This window comes from Colossoma macropomum, unplaced genomic scaffold, assembly GCF_904425465.1.
Source record: "Colossoma macropomum unplaced genomic scaffold, Colossoma_macropomum, whole genome shotgun sequence".
Taxonomy (NCBI): Eukaryota; Metazoa; Chordata; class Actinopteri; order Characiformes; family Serrasalmidae; genus Colossoma; species Colossoma macropomum.
This window is the reverse complement of record NW_023494801.1, coordinates 33,735,574-33,762,303: the sequence shown is the minus strand read 5'-3', so window position 1 is coordinate 33,762,303 and position 26,730 is coordinate 33,735,574. Positions and strand designations below refer to the sequence as shown.

At 41.6% G+C, this 26,730-nt stretch overlaps 1 protein-coding gene across 4 annotated transcripts in view; it reads right to left on the bottom strand.

The window, feature by feature from the left end:
- rarab (retinoic acid receptor, alpha b) overlaps positions 1 to 26,730 on the bottom strand; it is a 196,974-nt gene that overhangs the window by 44,002 nt on the left and 126,242 nt on the right. Inside the window, exon 1 of one of the 4 annotated variants that reach the window (XM_036589169.1) lies at positions 18,508 to 19,616. The exons of the other annotated variants lie outside the window; for them this stretch is intronic. Coding sequence (XP_036445062.1) covers positions 18,508 to 18,682 — 175 coding nt within the window. The 5' untranslated portion in view covers positions 18,683 to 19,616. Of the gene's footprint in view, positions 1 to 18,507; positions 19,617 to 26,730 lie in introns of those variants that run through there. 4 annotated transcript variants of the gene reach the window in all.

Sequence of the window (26,730 nt, the reverse complement as noted above, 5' to 3'; positions counted from 1 at the left end):
TCACTGGGGGGCAGCGTTCATACAGCACAGCTCACCGACCCCAACCTTAATCACAACACACACCTACAGGAACAGGTAATAACAGATTATTACACCCGGCTTCAGGAACCACCTCCTGTAGTGTATTACAGTCTGTCAGAGTGACTGTGTGGATCATATGAACATTATAGAGGCTTTTTAAATGAAACAGTAGAAGCCATATCGCCCCCTACACTTCCTGTAGAGTATTACAGTCTGTCAAAGTGACTGTGTGGATCATATGAATGTTATAGACCTCTTCTGTTGTGTATGCGGTTTTGCATGATTGTCATAGGCTGTCATAGTGGAAATCCACCTACTTTTCAAAATTTCTGCATATTTAAAATGGTTGAGATGTAAACAGAGTCGGTCAGAGTGGTTTGGTGTGAAACTTACCGAGTCAGAACTGTTCACAGTGGTGGTGATAGGAACCAGACGTCCACCTCTAAAAGCTCCCTCACAGAAAGTTACTACATTGAATGGTTATGAATTCACTGCCTGATGTCTGAGACACTGTTTTATGATAGTTTTGAGAAGATTTTGGCCTTAAAATCCAGTCATAGTGGAGGGATACATAATATGCAGGGGGCTGTGAGGCAAAATAGTCCCCAAAGAAAACTTATTTCAGATTTTCCACTATTTTCCATCATCAACATTCCATATAAACTCAGAAGACTCGTGTAGGTTCACTGGTGGTTCTGGATAGTAAATAAAATGTCTATATTTGTGTTGTAGTCATGGCGACCCCTGGTTCCTATTACCACCACTGTGAAGACATCTGAACCATTTCACACCAAACCACTCTGAATCACTCTGTTTACATCTCTCACACTGAAATTACGGAGAAATTTGGAAAAACTGGTGGAATTCCCCTTTAAATGCCGTCTCGCAGAAAACACGTACCTCTCTCATCTGCACAGATGAACTCACAACATAAAATAAACAGTAACCGAAGGAAATCTTGTTTTTGCAGTCATTCCGCCCCTCGTAATGAAGTCTAGAGGCGGCTTCATTCGCTCTGCATATTATCTGAATTCTCAATTTTTAGAAGACATCATTTTGCATTTCTCTCTGCTGGAGAACTCTAATGGAAGAATCCCCGGGTACAGCACTCATTCCAGCAGCTCCATTAACCGCCTCTGCCTCATTTACTCACTGTGTGTTCATCTGAGGCACCTTAAAGAACACGTTCTCATAACTAACATCTAACAAGGCAGCAGAACCGAGGCTTCTTAGGGGTCCAAGCACCAAACACGCCGCCTTCACATGCTTAAACATGACTAAATATGCAACAGTTATGCTGGGAGGTCATGCTCTCTGCAGTCCTGAGGACATCAAAATAGCAACTATTGGTCAACTGCTGTATTATTAGGCTCATGTGGGCAGACAATATTTTTAGCCTTCTCCTCAGCAGTAAAACATCCTGTAGTTTACATGCACAACACTACGTGTGAACACTTAAGCCTGATGCTGCCTAATTAAATCGAGCATCCGTAAAAGTTTATGAACGAATATTCAATTAACTGCCAGGAATAATACATTTTAGCTTGATATTAACGTTTAATAACTGCGCTAAAGTCAAACAGGCTGCCATGAACGAGCTAATGAGCTAAAGCTAACATTAGTGCTAGCGGTGCATTGTTAAGATGGTGGTCCCTCGTGGGCTAATTTCTGCTCAGTGGACGATGTAGCAACATGTGTCCTTGTGAAGGCAACACTGAGAACAGAAATATCTTTGTACTGTTTTTGGTTCGAGCTAAGTCCAGCTAGAGCCGTTGACCTAGTCTGACTAGTCACCATAGCAAAGGCTAAACATGCTTATTTAATCTGAAATTGGAAGGAAATTGGAGGAAAAGGGTTTCATTGGACTGATACACAGTGTGCTTGAATATGTAACTATATATATCATATCTATCTATCTATCTAACTATATATTTATATATATATATAGATATATAGATAGATATATATATATATATATATATATATATATATATATACACACACACACACACACACACACACATATCTCACTGTTGTCTGAACAAAAACTCGTATCTCCAAAATGGTAACTTTACAGGAGAAGGAAAAAGCCTACTTTACTTTTAATGTAAGTCAATGAAACCAGATGTTTTTCCAAATAATAAATAATTTTGGGTCATTTCTTTTAGTCCATTCATCATGAAACTTACATACAATATAAAGGATATTATATATATATAGTATATATATATATATATTATATATATATATATATATATATATATATATATATTAGCGGTGCGGGGAAAAATCGATTCTTAGATGCATCACGATGCAGACGTGGACGATTCTGAATCAATTCATAAATGTCAAAAAACGATTTTCTAAATATTTAATTTATAACGTAATGCTGACGGAACGCAAAGGGCGGAACTTGGAAGTGGGTAAGTGCAGCGCCCGGACAGTCTGTGGCGGCACATAACGAAAACACAACCGGATGAGCGAGAAATCCGACCGGCTCCCTCTGCATTAAAGCCAGGTTAGGTCAGGAGTCACAACACAAATGATAAGAAGAGCCATTTTGCCTTTCAACAAAAATAAAACCACCTTGGGAGCCACAACATTTATGTCCAGTATGTGATAATGTGCTAAAAATGGGCTAAAAATATAAACGAAAACGCAGATTTACTTCGCTCTGCTTTAAACTTTAGCTATAGCCGCTTTTCTTCCAACTCTTCAACTATTCAAAAATTGAATAGTTTCTTGTAAAATGTCTCAGCTTTCCGCTGTTTGACGAGGCTGAAGTCGCTTCTCACTCGCCAGCTTCTTGCTGAACTTTCCGGTTCCACCTTAAATTCTGACTGAGGCGCCGAATGTAAAAGCAGCACCATTTAAGGTGGAACGGGAAATTAGAGAAGCGACTTCATCTTTGCAGCTTCGCATCTTTTAGTTAGTGTTTGAGTCTCTCGGTGCAGATGTAACACACCAGGAAAACTACGCTGCTTATAAATGCGAATAAGTCCATTCGTCTCCAAATGTTCGTCTGTCTTTCTCTTTTCCTTTTTCGTTCGCTACTAGCCAGGCGAAACCTCGTTGCTAGGTGACCTGCAATCTTTTGCACCCCCCCACCATCACGAAACCAAAACCGAAGTAATGAAATCCCTAAGGAATATATATATATATATATATATATATATATATTGCCCCATAACTGGATACTGGATAATCTATTATAAACAATTCCAACATTCCAACATCAATTCAGCTGAATAGCCACCTTCAAATGACACCTTATGGGTTGGTGAACTATCAATAAAACTATAAGAGACTATCAATAGCATTGTTTGTATTTATTGTGTGTTTTTGTTATCCCACCAGTACATGGGTATTATCATACTGTTCATGCACCAGTGAAGCAGCCCGAATGTGTATTATACTGTACTGTATATGTATAAATGACTAAGTTGAACTGAACTGAAACCCTGGTTCCCCTCACAGCTGAGAACCGGAGGTCCGGCTCTGTTTTTTCAGAATACTTGAAGGCTGTTTCTTTAAGAAAGGCCGGTGGTGTAAATCGTCCTGTTAGGCCTCTTTCTCCTCCCCGTCCCGGTGCCCCTCGGGCCCCCCGCCAGAACAGGTTTCAGCCCCCAGGCCCTCCCTCCGTTTTACAGCCTGGGTTTATGGCTGCCCCTAGTTTCTCTTTCTGCCCTCTTTTCCTCCACGTTTTATGGCAGGCAACACACGAGACGCCCCCACCCCACCCCTCCCCCCCAAACCCCTCTCTGTCTGAGATTTTAAGTGCTTTACCCACTAAAGTTTTTTTTTTTTTTCCTGAGGAAACCGGCCCCCGCGGAACGCAAGATCATATTATATTACCAACCACAACCACGCAGCGCAGATCAGACGAGGAACGAGGAAGGGCTGATATTAACGACGATTAATCGATCGACCGCTATTCGATTAATTGATGAACCCAGCTGTCTTCCTCAGTTTCATCTGTGTGACGGTTTCTTCTTTTATGGTAAACGAGGGGGGATCATACGAACATTACAGAGCGCTTTTTACATAAAACAATAGAAGGCATATCGCCCCCAATGTTCCCTTCCTCCAGAAACAGCTTTCTGACAAACTGACGTGCTGGCACACCGTTCCGCTCATGAGAAAAGACTGCGTGCAGAAGACGAGTCCTCATCGGAATCTAATGTAGTACTGGTTAGTTCTGTGAGCTCATTAACTCATCTGAAGAGGCAGCCTCGGTTACTCATCGACTCGAAAACCCTACCGAATGGACCTTTTTCAGTCACTGTGTCGTCACATCCGGCTGTAAATAGTAGTGCTGTTGAACTTCCGCCTGCACCGTTTAACAGAGTGGCGAAAGAGGGTCGCCGGCTTTCAGCATCCCTCAAAAATCATCCTTCGGTCTCAGCTTGATTAGTAGAGCACTTTTGATGTCTGGTAGCTCCTCTAACATGAGCAGAAAGGCTAGTCTGATGTGGCTAAAGCTCGTCGCGCAAAACTTAAAAACATTTGGATTCTGAATCTGCGCGTCTGCCGCCGTGGAGCTCAGGGGCAGCCCGGTGAACATAGTCCACTGCGGCAGACAACGGAGCCACAGATCCCCTGTCTGAAAGCGCATCTCCATGTCAAAGCAGGTGCAGTTAGACAGCAGAACGTGTTCCGCAAAAATGCGCGTCTGTGAGGAATTTGCCTGAGACGGGTTTTGCGAAGCGGAGCGGATTATTATGTTCAACACCACGTCACACATCCCTAAACAGATCTGCACTCACTGCGCTTTATTTTGGAGAAAAAGTCCACCAGGTTTAGTTTTTCCTACTCAGTCCATGTAAACATTAGCAACATTAGCGAGTGCCCTGAACACCAAAACCAGCTCAGAGACTCAGCGTCGTATTTCTGCATTACAGTAAACTGACCACCGAGCTGCAGTGGAGAGGAGTCGGCTTCTCAGGGTGTTTAATCAAACCTCTGTGACGACCATCTCCAGGATTTCAAACACTTGGAGCATTTTAATCACAGATGTGAGTAAATCTGTCCTGTACAGCCTGTTTTCACTCTGCAGCTCGGTTTTACTCTTTTTGATTGGCTACCTCGTTAAAAGTGACACATGATGAGCGGAGCTTTTCGGCTGAAGTTGAACATTTTTGATGGAGTGGAAACTCCGGTGAGGCTGTTTGGTTGAATTACTGGTGCATTAGGAACGCAGCAATGATTTCGGGCAGTATCATCCATTGTTTACAGTGCGACCAGAAGCCGTTTAACGCTACTATTTACTCTTCCGCATTAACGAACGCGGAAGTGTGAAAATGGTCTATAAAAGATGCTCCTCTGCAGGCTGTCGCCTAAGAAGTTAAGCCACCAGCCCTACACTGATGTTAGCCAAATTCCTGCTTTTCGGGGGGGGGGGGCATTTGGTAGAATGCATGTTACTATGATCCACCATCTTTACTCTTCATGCACATCTAGTATATTCTTACAAGTGAAGGTGCCAAAAGGGCTTTTTGGAGCTGTGGAGAAGTTTTGGTTGCCTTAAGAACCTTTTAATAGAAAACAGCTTATTAAAAAATGGCCTTTAGTGGCTTAAATTGCATTCTAAGTACAGATGCCTTGCTGTAGCTTTGAGTATCGGCCAATACAGACACGATTTCCTCTTTAACGAAGCACTAACCTTTGTAATCGGAGCACTTCACTTAAGACGAGCACATAAAGGTAGGCAATCATGCTCAAAGTAGCCAAAAACGGCCCAAAACAGCCCAAAACAGCCCGATACCTGGTGTCAGATCTGTGCCATCTCTAATACTATGGCTTATTATTCAGCAGTTACATGGAAAACAATGCAAACTAAGAGTGAGGAATCCAAGTCTGACGTTAGATTCACTTAAAGAAACTCCACATTATGTTAATTTCACACACCAATTCTCAGGACTTCCTAGAACAACAGCATCCAAGCAGAGAGCCATTAAGGAACCTTTCAATTTAAACAGAAACCCCACATTAATGACGTTACCATCGCACTGCAGTCTCACGTAAAACAGATGCAGGGTCACCCATCTGTAACCAAGTTAATCACTCCGGAGTCCGAGAGCATCCCAGGCAGTGGGGCGGAGTGGCTTAGGCAGCTTTAGCCTTAGCAACAGAATCTGTCAGCGCGTTTGGGCACGACGCCTTCCAAATCCGCCTTAGCGCAACGCAAATAGCACCTCCTCTACGAGAGAGAGGGAGAGAAAGAGCGAGAGAGGGGGAGGCCAAGGAGCTGCAGAGGAGGAGGAGGTTATGGATTACTGAGCTCAGAAAGGCCGAGACAAAAGGCATGATGCTTTAAACGCTTCTGGGTTTCGAGGGCCGTGTGGTTGAGGAACGTCTGAGGAACGTCTGAGGAACACTGTGTTCTGTGTGGTTCAAACAGAAGCCTGTGGTTTCGGCGCTGGCTCTTCAGAGCGGCACATTAAAGCGCGCGACAGCCATTAGTACTGGAGGGCCGTGCTTCACGTCTGGAGGGGCGCCAGGAGTTGTGAAATCTTCCCCTCTAGTCTTGACGCCAGCGTTACTCCACACCTTGATTATAGAGCGGCTACTAATGCTCAGCCTGAAGCGACGGCGCAACACAAAGCACTGCGACAGGTTTAAAGGGACAGTCTGGTCCTTCCTTATCCGAAATGAGGCCGATCAGAAGTTTGCATCTTTGGTTTTTGCGCTGGAGGCTAATGTGTTTTTAGCACTTTAGCACATAAATGGCACAAAATGCATTGAGTAGAAATGTCAAATATATATCTTACATATAAATATGGACAAAAGTATGGACAGAATTCCAGCTTCAAGCTGATGTTACTGTTATTTTTGGCTATGCAATGGACTTTTGTCCATTTAGCTCAAAAAAAAACAAACAAACAAAAAAAAACAAACAAACAACCAAATAAGTAGGGATGCACCAAAACGAGAACTGGAAATCGATGCCAATATCTGGGTAACACAGTGCATTTGTAATAATTTTACTCATAATTAACAATTTAATATCACTATTTATTAATTTTATGAATAACCTAAACATTCTACACTCTCAGAAATAAATGGTCACTGGGGTGGAACCCTCAAGGGTCCATCTCAGTACCTTCAGTCAGGGAACATAACTGAACCATAATCCACTGAAATGATATGTTCTAAGCTGTACTGACTCCACACACCCCGTCTCGCCTCCAGGCTTTTATTTTACTGTTCTGTTTAAAACATTCGGTTATGAAAAGGTACAAATACAAACTTTTCACCTGGAAAAACTTATTTAAGGTTCACAATCAGACCTTAAAACCACTGTTGGAGCTTTGAGGGAACATTTACACTGTTTGTACCTCGATGGATGAAAAACGTACCTGAACAGAACCTTTATTTCTAACAGTGTAGCTCCTCTGAATTTGCAGTTTGAAGTATTGGTCAAATCTAAAATCTGTCGGAATCGGGAGCAAAAAAATCTTCCAATACTGATCTGATACCGGCATCCCAAAAAACCAAGTCCTATCTGATCAGCAGCGATGCAATGATCGTAATCTGTTATGGCCGAATCCTGTTTATTTCCAGGCAAATTAACTGATTTTTGTCTGATTTTGATTATCCGAAGCTCACAGAGCGCGCCAGCCTAATGAACACATTTCCAGCACAAGTCAAACTAGCCAAATTTAAAATACAATTACTCTTTAATGAGCCAAACTGGCATTAAACCCGTAAAAACCCATGAAAAATCAGATTCAATAACAAGCAAAATAAAGGGTTGTATTCATTGAAAATAGGAGAAAACTGGCTACTCAGCTCAATAAGACATGCAGAATTAGTAGAGATGCACAGATTATTTTTTCGGCCAAACAGGCCAAATCCTGACTTTCTGTCAATTCTTATTCACCTTTTTCATTTTTTTTAAGCCGAAGCTCTCACTGTCCAGGCTAAATGAGCATCCCAACCTAATATAAACATTATCTGCTCTTTAATCAGCCAAACTGGCATTAAAGAAAACCTGTTTTAAGTAACACGAATCAAAGCGCTACACGTAAAGTAAGAGGCAACTGACTATTAAACACAGTGAGTCATATATAATCGCTATGACATCGAAAACGTTCTTACCTGCCTCATAAAACACAACACTGATCTGCCAAAATTAACACAACACACTGCTGGCTACACTTCGGTGCCCAAACCTGCCTATTCTAATCATGCTTCTCGATTTTTTATGAACGCAACGTACTTGTGTCCATTCAGCTCCAGCAAAAAACTTCAGATGTGAAACTTTCTCTTTATACTTCTTTAAATGCGCTGCGGACTATTTGCACGCAAGCCTGGTTGAAATCATCGTCAATTTAGCCCACCGCTCATTCCACTTCAGCCGTGCGCCTCAGCTCTGCCGCTGAGCCGCTGAGGGAAAGACAATCGTTGGAGAATTCCCTCAAAGGTCTCCAAGACCAACACGCTGAGACGAAGCGTTTAACACGTGTTCGTGCGCTGCAGCGATCGCAGTGTTGGAGGGGGAGCCCAAAATTCCTGTGTTGATTTGGTTCTGGCACATTAAACCATCCTTAGCGTCCACATCACAGGACTCGGGGTCGTCCATCAAGCTCACTTTCAAAAGAGACAAAACAGCGAGTTAAAGTGACGGTTTGGCTTGAAATTCACATTCATCATAAAACAAATGCTCAGCCAAACATGTTCGGTGTCCGACGTTTGCTTCGGGAGTTCAGCGCTGGAGCTACGAGGCTGATGCAGCTAAGAAGCAATGGAAGCTTTTGTCCACCAATTAGCACTGAGCTAACTGCATGTTTAAGAGTGCATACACACATAAATGTATAGATCTCCAACTTACAGGAAAAGGCAAAAAAAAAAAACTCTTAAATTTTAAATATTAGTAAAACATAACTAGATTTTATTTCTAATAAATGTTCTAATAAATGTTCACACAATGCACACATACATTATATATATATATACACAAAGATATTTTTGTTGCTGTGCCTTTAAGATGTATGCCAATGATCTCTGTTCTGTTTGGCTGCCTTGCATTGTGCCTTATTTAAAAAGCCGTTCAGGATGAAACGCTCCTTATAACTTCAGCATGAATGGGCGGAGCTAAACTGCTGCATGGTTATATGAAAGTGATAGACAGTGAACTCAAAACAGGTTGTTTGTGCAGCTTAGTTTCCATAAATGGACTGTATAAACTGTTAAACTTCATTTTTAAACATTCCTTTGCTTCATCAGATGCCTTCTTCACCAAAAAAATGAGGAAAGCTCAGTTTTCCGTGATCTGGGCCCTTTAAAGAGGCATACTTCTCATAGCAAGCACGACGGCATTTGAGGCGAAGTAAAAACGGCCAATTTTATTTTTTCAGTTGTTCCTTGAAGCGAAGTATCGAGCTCCGAGACCACAGGAGCTCGTGGTGCACCACCAGCTGCTTACATTTGTGTATCCTCAGCCCTTCCACGTTCCTCGGAGCACAGATGTGGGGTTGCGTCCCACCAGAGAGCCGGCCGGCCCAGCATGTGCACGAGTCCTGCTCTGTATTTAAGGTTAAGAGAAATAAACACGCGGCTCGGTCGGCCAAAACCACAGCGAGACGCGCGCTGCCTCGGCCAGCGAGGGGGGCTGCTGGCACACAGCAGCTAACGAGCTACCACTCCGACTCTCCGGTCAGGCTTGCCACGCCGTCCGGAGCCGAGACGAAAGCTGGAGAGGGCTCCGGCCCGTCCCCGTTTCCTTCCTCCTCTTTCCACGCCGCTCCGCTCCTCGTCGTTTTGTGCTGACTGCAGCCTCTTCCCCAGCGCCACCACACCGCCACTATTGTTCCCTCCAGCGCGCCGCTGTTCAGGGGAAGCGATAAAACGACACACGTTCTTCCTTTAGTTGGGACTTCCTCACTCGAAGCTCCACATGAAACTCATCAAGGGGCCCCAGTAAATACCGGCCATGCTGTAGATCCATTAGAGGCACCAGGAGAGCATTCAAGGCCACATGGCTTCACTGCTGCTAACTGCGGTAGCATGTTAGCATTTAGGCACACTGTTAACGCCACAACAGATTTCTGAAACACGCTTTTCCACCGTGTGTGTGTATTTATATGTATATATATATATAACATATCGCCTCGTATCTCCAAAATGGTAACTTTACAGGAGAAGGAAAAAAACAACTTTACTTTTAATGTAAGTCAATGGAACCAGACTTTTTTACCAAGTCATTTTGAGTCGGTTCTATTAGTCCATTCATTACGAAATTTACATACAATGTAAAGAACAACAGGCATTTTCAAATTATGTCAAAAACTGGAAAACGGCAAAAATGGGCATAAGAGGTTTTGTTCCGACAGCAGCGATATATACATGTAATACATGTATACACACACACACACACACACACACACACACACACACACACACACATACATACACACCTATATTATATATACATACACACACACCTATTCAGCCGACACATTAAGTTAAGGAGTGTTTCAATTGGGACTGTTTTTCAAATAAGGGACAACCAATCCTAAGACAGCTCATTTACATATCAGTCTTAAAGGTGCAGTCACAAAAAAAGCCTGTTTAATGATGAGGCATAAGGAGAGGTTGTAAAAATTGGCATATAAATATGAACTAAGCCAGCTTTCGGTACTTACAGCCACACAAATAAGTGGACAGAGGGGAAACAATGTAGGATACTGGCCCTTTAACTAACCCTCTATAGGCTACACATTCAAATATGGCTTTTTGGCCAATTTATAAATGAACAATTCCTATTTCTTTATTAAATGTGTAAATATGTTCAACTCAGCAGATAAACAGTAGCTGTGTATTAACGTGCAGAAGTGTGTTCTCTGTAGAGGATGTTCTCACTTGTTTTCACTTAGAAAATCACACCCACCATCATGTGAAAACACCAGCTGCCCGATACCTGAGAACACTGCTGATTAACAGACCAGCAGAAATGACTCGTTACTTTAAAGGACATTTCATCCTAAAACCAGCATTCACAGAATACTCTACAGCGCAGCTCTGCATCCCTCAGCCTCACCAGTCTGACTGGATTCACGACTGCGTCTCCTTCAGTGTTCTCTCACTACAGTACCCAGCATGCATTACACACTTACATATGACCAAACAGCGAAGGAAATCCTGATCCACAGCGAAGCCACTGATGTAGAGCCCAATGAATACATGATATTCATTAGCGTGATGTGATATTCAGCTTCCGAGCTGTAACCTGTGATAACTAGTGATTTAGTTTGCTGCTTTAGCCAGCTAGCAGGAAAAAACACACCAAAGCGCTCGCAGTGATCAAACGATCATCCCACCTTCAAGATACATCATCAAAAGGGGATTTTTCATTAGCCAGCTAGTGGGGGAAAAAAGAGCCCACCCTCAGGTACCCACCCCAAAGCACTTGTAGCTCCTCCCACCTTCAAGATACTTCAGAAGATAGCGGGAAAAAAGAGAGCCCACCCTCAAGTACCCACCCCAAAGCACTTGCAGCTCCTCCCACCTTCAAGATACTTCAGAAGATAGCGGGGAAAAAAAAAAGCCCACCCTCAGGTACCCACCCCAAAGCACTTGTAGCTCCTCCCACCTTCAAGATACTTCAGAAGATAGCGGGGGAAAAAAAAAGCCCACCCTCAGGTACCCACCCCAAAGCACTTGTAGCTCCTCCCACCTTCAAGATACATCATCAGAAGGGGAATTTTCTGGTCTTTAAACTGGAATCTCTCACTATAGAGGGTCCTGGAACTTGAGCTGAAAGATTAATCGGTTTTATATCGAAATCGCAATTTGAAAGTGCGCAATTTTCAAATCGCAAGAGCTGCAATTTTTATTACCGTCTGTAGATGAGTTCAACCAATCAGAAGCAACAAAACACCCCTGTATGTGTGACATCACAACCATCCAGCTAACTGGACTAGTGCGACGCACTCAGCGTTCAAACTTCATGCTAGAAAAACTGGATATTCTGATCTTCTTGGGCAAAAAAAAAGTTAAAAGAAATTAATTTATAGAAAATGACTGCATTTAAATCACAACACTGATCAGAAAAATCGTGACTGTTACCACGACAACAATACGTAACAGTACCGGTCAAAAGACTAGACGCATCTCCTGATTCCAGAACAATAACAAAGACGGCAAAACTGCGGAACATCACACAAACAGCCGCCGAAAGCAGGTCTGGTTCCTCTAAAACAATTTTCTACGCAGTTGTGTATCTATAAACACAAACACATGCACAGATATGTATATAGCGTTGTGTTCTTGCAGATAATCCTCAAAACACACAAAGCGAAACGTCTCCATATTGATAATCCTGCCATTTTCATGCCTATAAATAACTCAATAAGCTCGATACGCAGCGCTGCCGCATTCACGGCTTCAGAAACACAACCTCAAAACACTCATTCACATCCTCCCATTTCCATAATCCATTTTTTCTGCCTATATATAAATATTTGTCAGCGCGGAGGGGCCCGTGACGTGACGGCGGCGGTCTCGTGGGAGATGGGGGGGATGATGGAGGAGTGCGGAGAGATCAGTCTGCCTGCTGTCACTCCGGCAGCCCCGGCAGCCTTCAGAGTGATGGAGAGCTTTTCAAACAGGCCGTGATTGATGCCTCCTGAGATCCGGAGCGGAGAGGTAGCAGGACCTTGTGAAAAGGAGGCCCAATCTGTCCCTGATGACCGGGCAGGACGAACGCGTGCACTCGAAGGCCACAAGGACCATTAAAAAGACATACAATTGAGACATGGGGCTGGAGAAAAGGAGAGGACGATTTGTGGAAATGGAGAAGAAGGACAGCGGCTGGATTATCACACAGAGTTCTGTGCAAAACACCACGTATCATTTAGAGTGAAAGGCTAATAAACAAAAGCAAAAGGATTTTTCTGGATGATTTTTCTGGCTGGAAATGGTTAAATAAACACAAACACACAAAATACATCAAATCTGCACTCACTGTATTAACATCATTCGAATTTAATCTAATATGAGTGTTTTTCTAAGGAAATAAACAATAAACGTCCAGTAAATCAGCTTCTTCAGGGCAAAATTTTATAGGATGCCTAAAACGTTTGCACAGAACTAAATCACTCAATCTTCTTTTCATTCATTTTAAAGGGCCACTATTTACACTGTGAAAGTTTTCTGACCAACAGACCAACAGACACATATATGCCCCATCATACACTGATAACTGCTGACTTTAGAAAGCATGCTTAGATACTGTGCTGTGTCTAATCCTGTGTCTTTTTGCTTTTGTTAAATCAGCATTTATTCTAATGATATATGGTGTTTTACAAGTAAAAACACAGTTGCTGTTGTGTTAGGGTGCTTTTATATACATATACATACATACATACATACATACATACACACATACATATATATATAAAATCGCTCTTATCGGAAGAAAACTTTTACCTTTACAGGAGAAGGAAAAAACATACTATAGTTTTAATGTAAGTCAATGGAACCAGAATTTTTTCCGAATAATTTTGGGCCGTTTCTTTTGGTCCATTCATCATGAAATTTGCACACAGTGTAAAAGGCAACAGGCATTTTCAAACTATGTAAAACACTGAAAAATTAATAAATAAATACATTTTTATGTATCGACATCAACAGGTATGGAATTAAACTACACAAGTAAAGATCGGGAAACAAAGCTTCTCTATCAGAAAATTAAGTTCATACTAAAAAAAAACAAACAAAAAAAATCATATTATCTTATAATATCTTAAAATTCAGCTTGTATGAATTATATTTTAGTATGTAAGATTTAGTTTCTCATTTTTCTAGTTCAACAGATTTACTGTAACAATTTTTACCCACACAGATTAAATTTAAACGTAAACTGACGCGATGAAATTATTACTACAGGAAGCCAAAAGATCAACTGGTAAATATTAAAATTCGACTAGCAGCGTTTGAGTTTGGACGACAGAAGCTAATTTTCACTAGTAAAAACGTCACTTTGGCTCATGTAAATTGAATTCTTTAGTAAAATCCATCATAACTGAAAACTTCAACCCAACTAAAATCAACGCAAACAAGTAAACAAGTCAAATCACTCCTCACTTATTAAGATTACAGGCTAGACCTGCTTTCCACAGACCAGATTTGTCAAACAGGCCGTTTTCAGTTCAGCGCTGATCTGAAAGCCTTCTAGCAGCAGTTAGAAGGTTTGGGTTCAGGCAGTTGTTCTTTGCGCAACAGCAAAACACGCCGGTAATCCTTGTTTATGAATGAGCGAACGAGTTACCGCCACGCCGCTCGCTATCTGGCCCGAAGTAACCTACGACTGGGACGGGAACCAGGCCTGGCCCTCATTTCTCAGAACGCAGCTGAGATCCAGCGGCAGATAGGTCTGATGTGAGTAATCCATTTCCCACCATCCTAATTTCCTCATGACTCTGAGTGAGCCTGAGTAAACTCAGCCCTGCGAGCAGCGTCTCACTGACCTCTCTGACTCCCCCTCTGTCTCGGCCTGTGGGGGCTGGGGTGAATGCTTTAGCTGGTGTGCTGGGGCAGCGCTCTCCGCTAAGAAAAGGACGGCGGCCTGCAGAACAAATCACCCCTCAAACAGGCTTACACCAGCTTACCCATGTTGACACGTCCAAACAATCGCCGCTGACCGGGCCGCCGTGTTTCCGGGCAGATCTCGGCCTCCTGAAATGTCACGCTCGTTCACCGAGCGCATACCAAACCCTGTGACCACACGGACCCAAATAGAGCGCTTTCTGCTGGAACTCGTCCAGAGCTGCTCAGCACTCTCTCAGCGTCCACCCCAGCCTACAGGTGCTGATCTCCTACAGCGATACTATATAATCTGACACTATTGGTTATATTTTAATTCCAATCATTAATATCTGTGGCATAAACTGCTATTTTAAAGAGCTAAAAATGCAGATAACCAATATTAGATGATAATATTTTATATTTAAATTTGAGGTGGGCAATATAACGATATATATTGGCATCGCCGATAAATTACTTATAAGTACTTCTAAAAATTTTATCTGTGTTTCAGATGTAAACAGAGAGATTCAGAGTGGTTTGGCGTGAAATGGTTCAGATGTCTTCACAGTGGTGGTGATAGGAACCAGGGGTCGCCATGACTACAACACAAATACAGACATTTTATTTACTATCCAGAACCACCAGTGAACCTACACGAGTCTTCTGAGTGTTTATACGGGATATTGATATCGGAAAATAGTGGGAATTCTCAAATTATACGTTTTCTTTGGGGACTATTTTGCCTTAGAACACCCTGCATGTATCCCTCTACCAGGAATGGATTTCAAAATAGGTCAAAACGGTCATAAAACAGTGTCTCAGTCATCAGGCAGTGAATTCATAACCATTTCATGTAGTAACTTCCTGTGAGGGAAGCTTTTAGAGGTGGACGTCTGGTTCCTGTCACCACCACTGTGAACAATTCTGACTCATTAAGTTTCTCTAGAACAGAGCGTTTCACACCAAACCACTCTGAACTGCTCTGTTTACACCTTTAAAAACACTGACCAAATGCATGTTCAATTATGGAGAGAGTATAATTAATGCTTTTAATTAGTTAGAAACGATTTAGAAACGATTAATAAAAAAATTATTGCTGTTTTTAATAGTATATGTTCAAATGTTTGTCCCACTCCAACTTACTGAACCTCAGAAAACTGAATTTGTGATGCATAGAGTATCATGAAAACATCTTAAAGTATGGTGATATTTTTTTGCCATATCTCTTGCCTCAGTTTCTATATTTCTAATTTAATTTGCACTCCAACAGTTAAAATTACATTTTACCCCCACCAGTCATCGATATTCATTTTTGTGTTAGGTTTGGACACATTTTACTTCTAAAGCTGCCATTTTTTGCCATCTGAGCAGCAATTATTCTCCAATACTGCTAAAACTGAGGCTCTGTATCGGCCATCAACATCGGTCAGGCAGTAATTAGCAATCGAATGATCTACCGATTAGTGCTGAGCGATGTCATCTACACTCTTATAAAAGATGGTTCTTCAAGGGCTCTTTAGTAAAGAAAATGGTTCGATATAGAACCATGAGCACTCAAAGAATGCGAAAATGGTTCTTTGCATGGTTAAATGGTTCTTCAGATTGATGGAGAATGCTACTGTGTTAAAAGTCAAGCTTGTAACAATAGCAGAGCCATTTTTGATGCTATAGAGACGCATTCTCCATCAATCTGAAGGACCATTTCACCATGTAAAGAAGCATTTAAGCATGCAAACGGATCATGGTTCTATAAAAGAGCGTTTTCTTTACTAAAGAGCCTTAAATATATATATACACACATTATATACACACACACAACATATACATATATATACATACAGCATCCTTGCTGCAAAGCACTTTGTTTCTAGCATAATTTTGTTTTGTGTGTTTTCTGAAGTTTTAGTAACCTGTAATGTACGTCATTTAATGGGAGCAGCTTGTTTTGAACAGTATAAAATTCACAGAGACTAACAAAATAGTAAGTGTCCTTTCTGTAGTTGTGCTTTCTGTCTTGTTTGTGTTCACAAAACTGTGCAATTTTATAAGAACCAGTCCAATTTTATCCACGCTAGCTTGCACGGGTGCGGACGGGTTCATCTTCAGAGCTTACGCCGCTGTGATCCCTTCAGAGCGAAGGGAAAAAGAGCAAAGCTCAAAAAGTTTTGAGGGAAAAATATCAAGCTGTGTTGTAAACTGGCATTCTTCCAAGTAGGCCTGAACAATATGCATCATTTATTAGTTGTTACTGTGATGATTTTCAGCGATATGCACGAGTCTTGGGCCAACTGTAGGGCTGTATACTGTCTACGGGTGTTGAGATGTTTCAAGACATACTCACGACTCAACAAAGGGAACTTCTCCTGGCCGAAACGACGCAGGCTAATTTTTAACCGCGTCATATTACTGATTCACCAGTGAGCTTTAACGTATTGTGATTGTGACATGCCTGACAATATGTTGCAATACAGTTACAGTGCTGGTATTTTGTCCATAAAGTGGAGACATACTTCTAGGCAGGTCCAACTGACTAATGACTTAAGAGGTCAAAAGTCCACAAACAAAACAAAACTCAAGCCAAAAGTCCAGCACAAATTGAGCCAGCCAACTGCAGACCAAAACATACTGCTGAAAAACAAGACAACTAGCCTCATCATATATATATATATATATTCTTCTCTTGGTAGAAAAGTTAGAACCTGCATATACACCATTATCACTGGTGCTTAGCCCACCGCCGACTCACTGAGGCCAATGACGTCCCATCCCAACCCCCAACTCCCAAATATCTACTCCCCTGTGGATTACAAACGAAGGTGTTGATTAAACCAAAAGGTCCTCAATCCAATTCCCAGCCAGTCCGCATATTTGTTCCATTCCTACTGCAAACATCCAGGCAATCAAGGCTATCAGAAGTCCAACTGTCCAGATGTTTCAAGGACTTCAATGTAATAAAAACCAGCCAAGGGTTATTGAGTACAGGCATAATAAGCTCTGGATCAAACAAAGCTTTTATTACCACCTAGAGCACAGCTATACAAATATGGACGTCAAATCCTGTAGATTTAGATAAGATCTCAGCGCTGCTGGTTAAATGAAAGAGCAACCATAACTGTTGGGCCTACTAAGGTGGTCAAACCTCTGGATTTGAATCTCTCTGCCCTACAGTGGTCTCAAATTTGGTAGTGAAGTAGGGCTGGACGACATGACAATGTTTATCATTATTGTGATAAAATATTAATAATACTAACTGTGGTTATCTTTCATTATAAAGACACCAAAATTTGTTCTGTTCAACTGGATTTAATGCAACACTGGAAATACTGAACAAAATTTGTTGCATTTCTAATTCTTGGTAGTAATTTTTAAAAAGTAGTACTACCGGTTCTTGTCACGTACTGTGAAAATGAAGTATTGCAATACTATATTTTTGCCATATCGCTTACCTCTACTCCCAAGGTGTACAAACCTCTGGATTTGAATCTCTCTGGCCTACAGTGGTCTCAAAGTTGGTAGTGAAGTAGAGCTGGGCGACCTGACAGTATTTATCATTATTGTGATAAAACATTTGACAATATAATATGCTTTTCTGAACAAATTGTGGATGTCTTTCATTATAAAGGCACCAAATTCAGTCCGGTTTAAATGGATTTGGTGCATCACTATGTAAAATATGTAGTTCTTGGTAGAATTATAAAAAATAATAATAATACTACCGGTTCTTGTCGTGTACTGTGAAAATGTCTTGAACTATGGTAATACTATATTTTTGCCATATCGCCCACCTCTATCCCCAAGGTGGACAAACCTCTGGATTTAAAGATTTCTGGCCTACAGTGGTCTCAAATTTGGTAGGTTGGTAAAGAAGCTTGGGAAAGTGCAGAAGAGGAGCAAAAAGGTGCAGATTGAGCAATGCAGCTTGGGAAAGTGAAGAAGAAAGAGAAAAAGTGAACCTACAGTGAGAAGATCCACTCCAGTGCTGGGATCTAATGGAGGCAGTGAATCCTCGAGGTCCTCCAGCCACCAGGCCCTTCTCAGGAACCAAACAAGCCCGGCTTTGCTGGTAGTAATCCATGGCTAAAAAGGGGTTAGGGCTGGCCGTGAGCCCCACCACATCCACACTTTCATACATGGTGCAAAAGAAACTGACAAAAATCCCCCAGAGAGAAACGCGTCCTAGTATGTCCTGTATGGCTCCAACAGCAGGATCCACACCATCAAGAGTGAAGAAGGGACTCTCAGCAGGCTCGAAAATGCAGATATATCAACGTGAAAGGAGATATTTGCAGCTTTTAGCAGGGAAAAATGACAAAAAACAGGCCTGAGGAGGTCAGAAACTGTTTAGTGTGCTAGGAGGTGAGAGTGTGTGTAGTTTGCAAGCCTCCCGAACTCAAACACAGTCTCTCAGCGCAACAACTTGGCTCGTCGTCGTTGCATAATCGATATTACACGCATTAAAAGGATTAAATGTGTACAAAATCGAATTGTTTCGGGTCAAAAATGCACATAAACGCCGTTCGAGTTAAGAAAATAGGTGGAAAAAGTGCAGCAAAACAAAACAAAGTGGAGGCGCTAACCAGAAGAGTCTAGAAAACTGAACTGTTTTAGCCAAAACAGCTTAGAAAAACACATTTAGCAGCGGTTCAAACGGCCAGCAAAGCCCGTCAGGACATCGAGGAGGATTGTAAGATGAAATCCGTGACCGTTTTCTGTCGGTAAATCATTTTGAAATCCCAAAACAGGAGGTTTCCACGCCGACGGGGCTGCTTTCAGCAGTGAGGCTAACGCTGCTAATGTGAACGTTAACGTTAATCCCTCTTCTCCACCAGCCAGGCTGCAGCGCTGCCGCCGAAGAAGTTCGTCCTCTTTTTCAACTGAAAACAAAACAAACACGAGTCGAGCGGTGTTAAACTTCCTCCTTCCTCTCGTCGTCTTCGTTCCCAACGCTGGACGGACTGAGTTGGGGAAAACGCGCCGGCTCCTCCGTCCTCCGCTCGCTTTTTCCTCCCAGCCGAAAATCCCACACAGCGCAGACTGACTGACGAGAGGCAGCAGCTGCGAGCGACGCTCCGCCTCCCCCACGCAAAACCACGCCCACTCCATAGGCATGCCCCTCTTCTGCTCCTCAAGCCACGCCCACGCCGGCTTCCCTCATTTCTCATTGGCTCGATTTTTTCGAATTGGGATTTATTTTTGCTTTTTCTCTCTTTTTTTCATATATAAACACTTAAAAGATGCCTCTGCAAGGGTCTCTCAGTAAAGGCAATGGTTCTATTTAGAACCCGCAGAACCATTTACATGCTTAAATGTTTTGTTGCATTGTCAGACTGATGGAGAACGTGCTGTGTATGGTTCTACATTAAAGCTTTATGAAAACAGTTCTATATTGTCAAGCTTGTGCCAATAGAATAACCCTTTTGGTGCTATATAGAACCATATACAAAAGGTTCCACATAGAACCATACACATTCTCAGTCTGAAGAGACATTCCACTACACAAAACACTATTTAAGCATGAAAAAATGGAACCACAATTTCTATATAGAACTATTTGCATGCGTAAAAACATGGTTCTTCAAGGGTTCTTCAGTGAAGGCAATGGTTCTAGTTAGAACCTGCAGAACCACTGCACACTTAATTTTTTTTCCATTGTCTGACTGATGGAGAATGTGCTGTGTATGGCTCTACACAGAAGCTTTCTAAAAATGGTTCTTGTAACAATAAATAATTTCTGGTGCTATATAGAACCATTTTCAAAAAGGTTCCATATTAGAACCTTATACAACAAATTTTCCGTCGGTCTAAAGAACCATTCCATTATACAAAGAACGATTTAAGCATGCAAATTGTTCTATATAGAACTCATGAGTTTAAATAGAACCATGGGTTCCTGATAGATCCATATACAACACATTCTCTGTCAGTCTGAAAAACAATTTCACCATGCAAAGAACCATTTAGACATGCAAATGGTTCTATATAGACCTCATGGTTCTAAATAAACCCATGGGTTCCAGATAGAACCATATACAACACATTCTCCATCAGTCTGAAGAACAATTTGACCATGCAAAGAACCATTTAAGCATGCAAATAGTTTTATATAGAACTCATGGTTCTAAATAGAACCATTTTGTACTAAAGAACCCTTTTTAAGAGTGTAGGTTGCAATGAAACGAGGAAGAACATGAAATCCTGTTTAAGCAGTAAAGGATCGAGCACCAAAAACACGATTCTAATAGATAAATAAAGACGTTTATTAAAATATCATAAAATAAACAATAATACAATAATAAGTTCTGATATCAGATTAGGTGAAGGGCAGATAACCGACTGAGTTTATATGGAAACAGTTCACTTTAAATGAGACACAAACTCCGCGATCTTCATGTTTACGCCTGCCGGTCGATGCTGGAGAGCCGCTATAGCAACGAGGTGCAAACTACACATAAAAAACGTGTTTGTTGTTTCTGTTTGTAACAAAAGCTGCCGGTGGAACCCGTTTGGAGAACTTCACAGCGTGAATTCAAGAGGAAAAGCAAAAGTGAAACTGTCTGCGCAGCTTAATATCACAGACGCAACAAGGAAAGGAGACAGATCTTTTTCAGGAACGTCACGTTTCTCGCAGAACGCCTTTCAGGAAGGAGCCGGTTTGTTCGCCAACAGGTGTTTGGTCACCTGCCGGTCAGCACACTGGACAGAGTGACGCACTGAGTTCACTCCATTTAAATGTGTACATCATTTAAATAAATTACATCAAATAAATTACATCAAGAGTTTTGGCCAGAAGTAAGAAAACAACGTTTTATGTTGATAAAAAGATGTTAATAAAGCTAGAAAATAGAAAACATGCCCAGGTTGAGAAAATCGAACCAATAAGAACATCATTTATTAATTTTGACATAATATAAATATTTAATACCTGTGGATTCAAAGCAGTTTCATGTATTTAACTAATATTTTAATGCATTTGTATTAATTCGCTTCAAATCTTCAGCTCTTTCACTCATCATCACTGTTTAACAGTTTTATTTATCTGTTTATTTGTTTGTTTGTTTGTTTGTTTGTTCATTTAAGCAAAGATATACACTTAAATTGAAAAAGATGCAAAAAAAAGGTTCTACCCAACCTTTTAGACTAGTACTCAAACTTTTAGAATAGTACCCAAAAGGTTCCACTGTTGTTAGAAGTCACAGAACCTTTTACTTGTTCTATATAATAAAAAAATGTAATACCATATGGTTCTGTGTAGTCCCAAAAAGCGTTCTTCTGTTGTTCATAGAACCTCTTCCTGGTGTTATACAGAACCGTTTTTGCAGATGGCGTAGCAAAAATAGTAACAGTCTATGTACTATGATACAGTACAAAAGGTTCTCTGTAGTACCCAAAAGGGTTCCACTGTTGTTACAAGACACAGAACCTTTTACCTGTTCTATATACATCCCTGTAGACTAGTCTGGCAAAAATACTACGAAAGGTTCTCTATGGTACCCAAAAAAGGGTTCCACTGTTCTTACAAGACACAGAACCTTACGTTGTCATTACAGCTCACTATTTTGGGGCTAAACAGAACCGTTTTGGTAAGAGTGTAGCCAAAACAGTACACAAGGTTCTCTATAGTACCCAAAGAAAGTTCTGCTGTTGTTACAAATCACAAAACCTTTTACTTGTTTTATATACAATCTTTTAGCCTAGTGTGGCAAAAACACTACAAAATGTTCTCTATAGTACCCAAAAAGGTTCTGCTGTTGTTATGAATCACAGTACCTTTTACTTGTTCTATATACAACCTTTTAGACTAGTGTAGCAAAAACAGTACAAAAGGGTTCTCTATGGTACTCAAAAAGTTTCCACTGTTGTTACAAGTCACAGAACCTTTTACTTGTTCTATTTACAAGTAGTGTGGCAAAACACTATCAACGGTTCTCTATAGCAGCTAAAAGGGTTCCGTGGTCATTACAGCTCACTATTTTGGTGCTAAACAGACCCTTTTAGCTAAGACTGTAGCAAAAACACTATAAATGTTCAAAGAGCCATTTAAGTCAGGATTCAGGTGCTGAATCTGATGGAGAGCCGACATACAGTCGTTCTAGAACCGCGTTCATAACAAGACAATGAATAGTCAGTCCGGCTGCGGCCGGCAGCATCCGTCAGCTCTCCACTCCAAGGCTGCTGCCAAGCCCTGATAGCTCCATCCATCAGAGCAGCGACGTATTAGCCTCTCCTTATTTTCCGCCTTCAGCGCTCGCATTTTCGTCCTTGACATGCAATAGGAGGGGTATTGATTTCTTTCCTCACCCTATAAAATATTAGCCCGCGCACAAAAGGCCGCTCGGCCAATAAATACGCGTTCATTAACGGACGGGTACCTTTTTAATCCGTCCTGATCCGAATCACTCCCTCCGTGAAGTGGCGCCTCTGATGGATACGGTCAGTGACACATGCTTTCAGACTAATGATCACATTCGAGTTTCATATAAATCCACACGAACCACTTAACTGACTCCACACGGAGGGCGAGAGGTGCTTAGAAAGGGTCGGCCAGAGTGATTAGCATCAGCGGCAGATAAATAACGGAGAAGATCCGCTGAAAAAAAGAGACGCATTGAATTTACTTTCATTTTCACATGGATAAAATACATCAGCACCACTTTGTCTTTCAACTATATCGCTTACTGAATGGCTTGGATGTAAACCTTTAACCTTCACACACTGAGGTTCTTTAAATAGGTTTAAAAAGGTTCTGTGATTTACAACCCCATTTCCAGAAAAGTCAGGACGCTGTGCAAATTGTAAATAAAAACAAAATGCATTGATGTGCAAATCATTTAAACCCTATATTTGATTGAAAATAGTACAAAGACAACAAATCAAATATTGAAACTGGGAAATTTTGTTGTTTTTTGAAAAATATTCGCCTATTTTGAATTTGATGCCAACAACACGTTCCAAAAAAGTTGGGACGGGGGCAACAAAAGGCTGGTAAAGTTGTGTAACGCTAAACTGGTGGTTGGTTGACAACAGGTCACATGATTGGGTATAAAAGAGCATTTTAGAGAGGCGGAGTCTTTCAGAACTAAAGATGAGGAGGGGTTCACCACTCTGTGAAAGACTGCATGAGCAAATAGTGCAACAATTCAAGAATAACGTTTCTCAACATAAAATGGCAAAGAACTTTTGCTTTTCATCATCTATGGTACATTATAACAATAAAAGATTCAGAGAATCTGGAGAAATCTCTGTATGTAAGGGACAAGGCCAAAAACCAGTATTTGCTGGCTGTGATCTTTGGGCCCTCAGACAGCACTGCATTAAAAACAGACATGATTCTGTAGAGGAAATCACTGCATGGGCTCAGAAACACTTCTGAAAAACAGTTCATCACTGCATCCACAAAAACAAGTTAAAACTCTAAAATACAAAGAAGAAATCAAATTTAAACTGGATCCAGAAACGCAGCCACCTTCTTTGGGCCTGAACCCATTTAAAATGGACTGAGGGAAAGTGGAAAAGTGTCCTGTGGTCCGACAAATCAACATTCGAAATTCTTTTTGGAAATCATGGACACTGTGTCCTCCGGGCTAAAGACCACTCAGATTGTGATCAATGCACAGTTCAAAAGCCAGTATTCATGATGTTCTGGGGGCATTAGTGCACATGGCATTGGTGATGTGCACATCTGTGAAGGCACCATTAATGCTGAATGATATATACATGTTTTGTCAACATATGCTGCCATCCAGACAACGTCTTTTTCAGGGAAGGCCTTGATTATTTCAGCAAGACAATGTCAAACCACATTCTGCATGTATTACAGCAGCATTGCTCCGTATTAAAAGAGTCCCGGTGCTAAACTGGCCTGCCTGCAGTCCAGACCGGTCACCACTGAAAACATTTGCTGCATTATGAAATGAAAAACGCAACAAATGAGCCCCCGAACTGTAGAGCAGCTGAAATCCTATATCACTTTAAGTGATTATTGGAAATCGACTGTATTTTTATTCAACATAATCAAATTCATAATCTCTGTTGTCTCTCTGTGTGTGAAACGCTGTGACTCTGTTGAGCTGCTAGCGAGCACTGAGGGGTAAAAGGGGAGGGGTGAGAACCCCCTGCTGTGAAAAACTATTCACACCTCTCCACAAAGAGATATTTTACATGTAAGCACGTATTTTGGGCTTTTCCACTGTTTTTATTCCAGGTTTTTCTCTCTCTCTCTCCTGGTCTCTCCCTTCACAGGTGTACCTGCTCTGCAATCAGTCATGTGAGAACCTTCCACCCACTAGTTAGGACTCCCCAAATCACACAATACCACCAGCGCTAGGAGGGCGAAGACTAACACAGGCTTCCTCCGAGACCTGTGAAACCAACCACCGCATCTTTTCGAACTGCCGCTCACGCAACGTCACTGGACAGCCGAACGCGCTCGGAGGAAAGCGCCAACCGCCAGATCTGCTACGTCAGCTAACAGACGCCTGCGCTGACTAGCATCGCGTTGAGTAATGGGGGGGAGACGGGGGGCCATCCTACCCACCCAGAGAGCGAGGCCAACTGTGCTCTATTGGACCCCCAGCCACAGACGGCTGTAGCATCACCAGGGATCGAAGTTGCTGGCGTTGATAGGGCCCTGGCGGTTGCACCACTCGGAAGCCCCGCCTGTTTCAAACAGGTAAGAGGAGCACACCTATACATTTGTACCGTGTAGAAGTCTACTCTATCTAGTTCCTTAGGTCAAAGGGCACCGCCACATGTACTTTTGGTTACTGGTCAGAGAAAGTAAGAGTGGTTCTTCTGGGAACCACTTTTGTAAATGAGAGAGTGTGAAGAACCTTTCTAAAGTGTAAACTCTAAACCTTCTGATTCTTCTTTGGCATCGCTCCAAAGAACCCACTTACAGCACCTTCATTTTGCGCTGTAATGTGTTTTGTTCATGTGGAATTGGTGCTTGTATCTGAATTCTGGAGTAAATGTAACGCGCCCGTCTGTAAAAGGCCTCTTTTCATTTGTATCATAATCACAGAACAGCACTCAGAGCAAATAATGAGCCTGAAGTGAGCGAACCTGAACACTGAGCTCCACTCAGTGACCTTGAATAGACGAGGACGACGGAGGGAAGCGATATGCTAACAGCACTGCAATAAAACCACCACAGCAGAGAGAACGACCGCAGACCGCGGAGCGGACGGCCCGCAGATGGCCCGCAGACGGAACCCTCGCATGTCACTCTGAGCTGACACACGTACGAACGCTCATAACGTCCAGGAAAAAGAGAACCGAACGGCAACAGAATCAGTGGACGAGGCCAAAGAGGACCACCAAGCCAGTCTAACACCACACAAATCACTGCTGTTGGAAGAAAACCTTGCATCTCCATTTTTGACGTTTTTCAGTTTTTGACATAATTTAAAAATGCCTGTTGTTCTTTATATTGTCTGTAAATTTCATGATGAATGGACTAAAAGAAATGACCTAAAATGACTTGGAAAGATGTCTGGTTCCATTGACTTACATTAAAAGTACAGTATGTTTTTCCTTCTCCTGTAAAGTTATAATTTTAGAGGTTTTGTTCCGTCAACAGCGATATACATATTATATCTCATCAATACCACTATTATTCACCTTCTAAAAAAGGGGGAGGAGTTCTTCTGGGGTTCTTTAGTAAAATCAATAGTTATATATAGAACCATGACAGCTCAAAGAACAATTTGAGTGCTTAGGTGGTTCTTTGCACAGTTCTTTTTACTTTTGCCTTTCTAATTACGCTACAGCTGCTCCAACAGTGTTATATGGGTCAGTCGATGTTTACAGTTCTTTGAAGAACCTTTTAAAAAGGGTTCCTTCTAGAACTAAAAATAGCCTGTTTTTGGCACTGTATAGAAGCTCAGTTTAGCTCCATTTAATGTTGAAAATGTTGAAGCATTTGTACTGTAATACTTAAAAATGCTGGTTCTTCAAGGGTTCTTTAAGAAAATGGTTCTATATAGAACCATGAACACTCAAAGAACCCTTTACATCATTAAAGGGTTCTTTGTATGGTGAAAGGGATCTTCAGATTGATGGGGAACGTTTTGTATATGGTTCCAAAACGTGTTTCTAATATTACAATGTCAAGCTTGTAATAATAGAAGAACCCTTTTCAAAAAGGTTCTATATAGAACCATCTACAGCACATTTTCTATT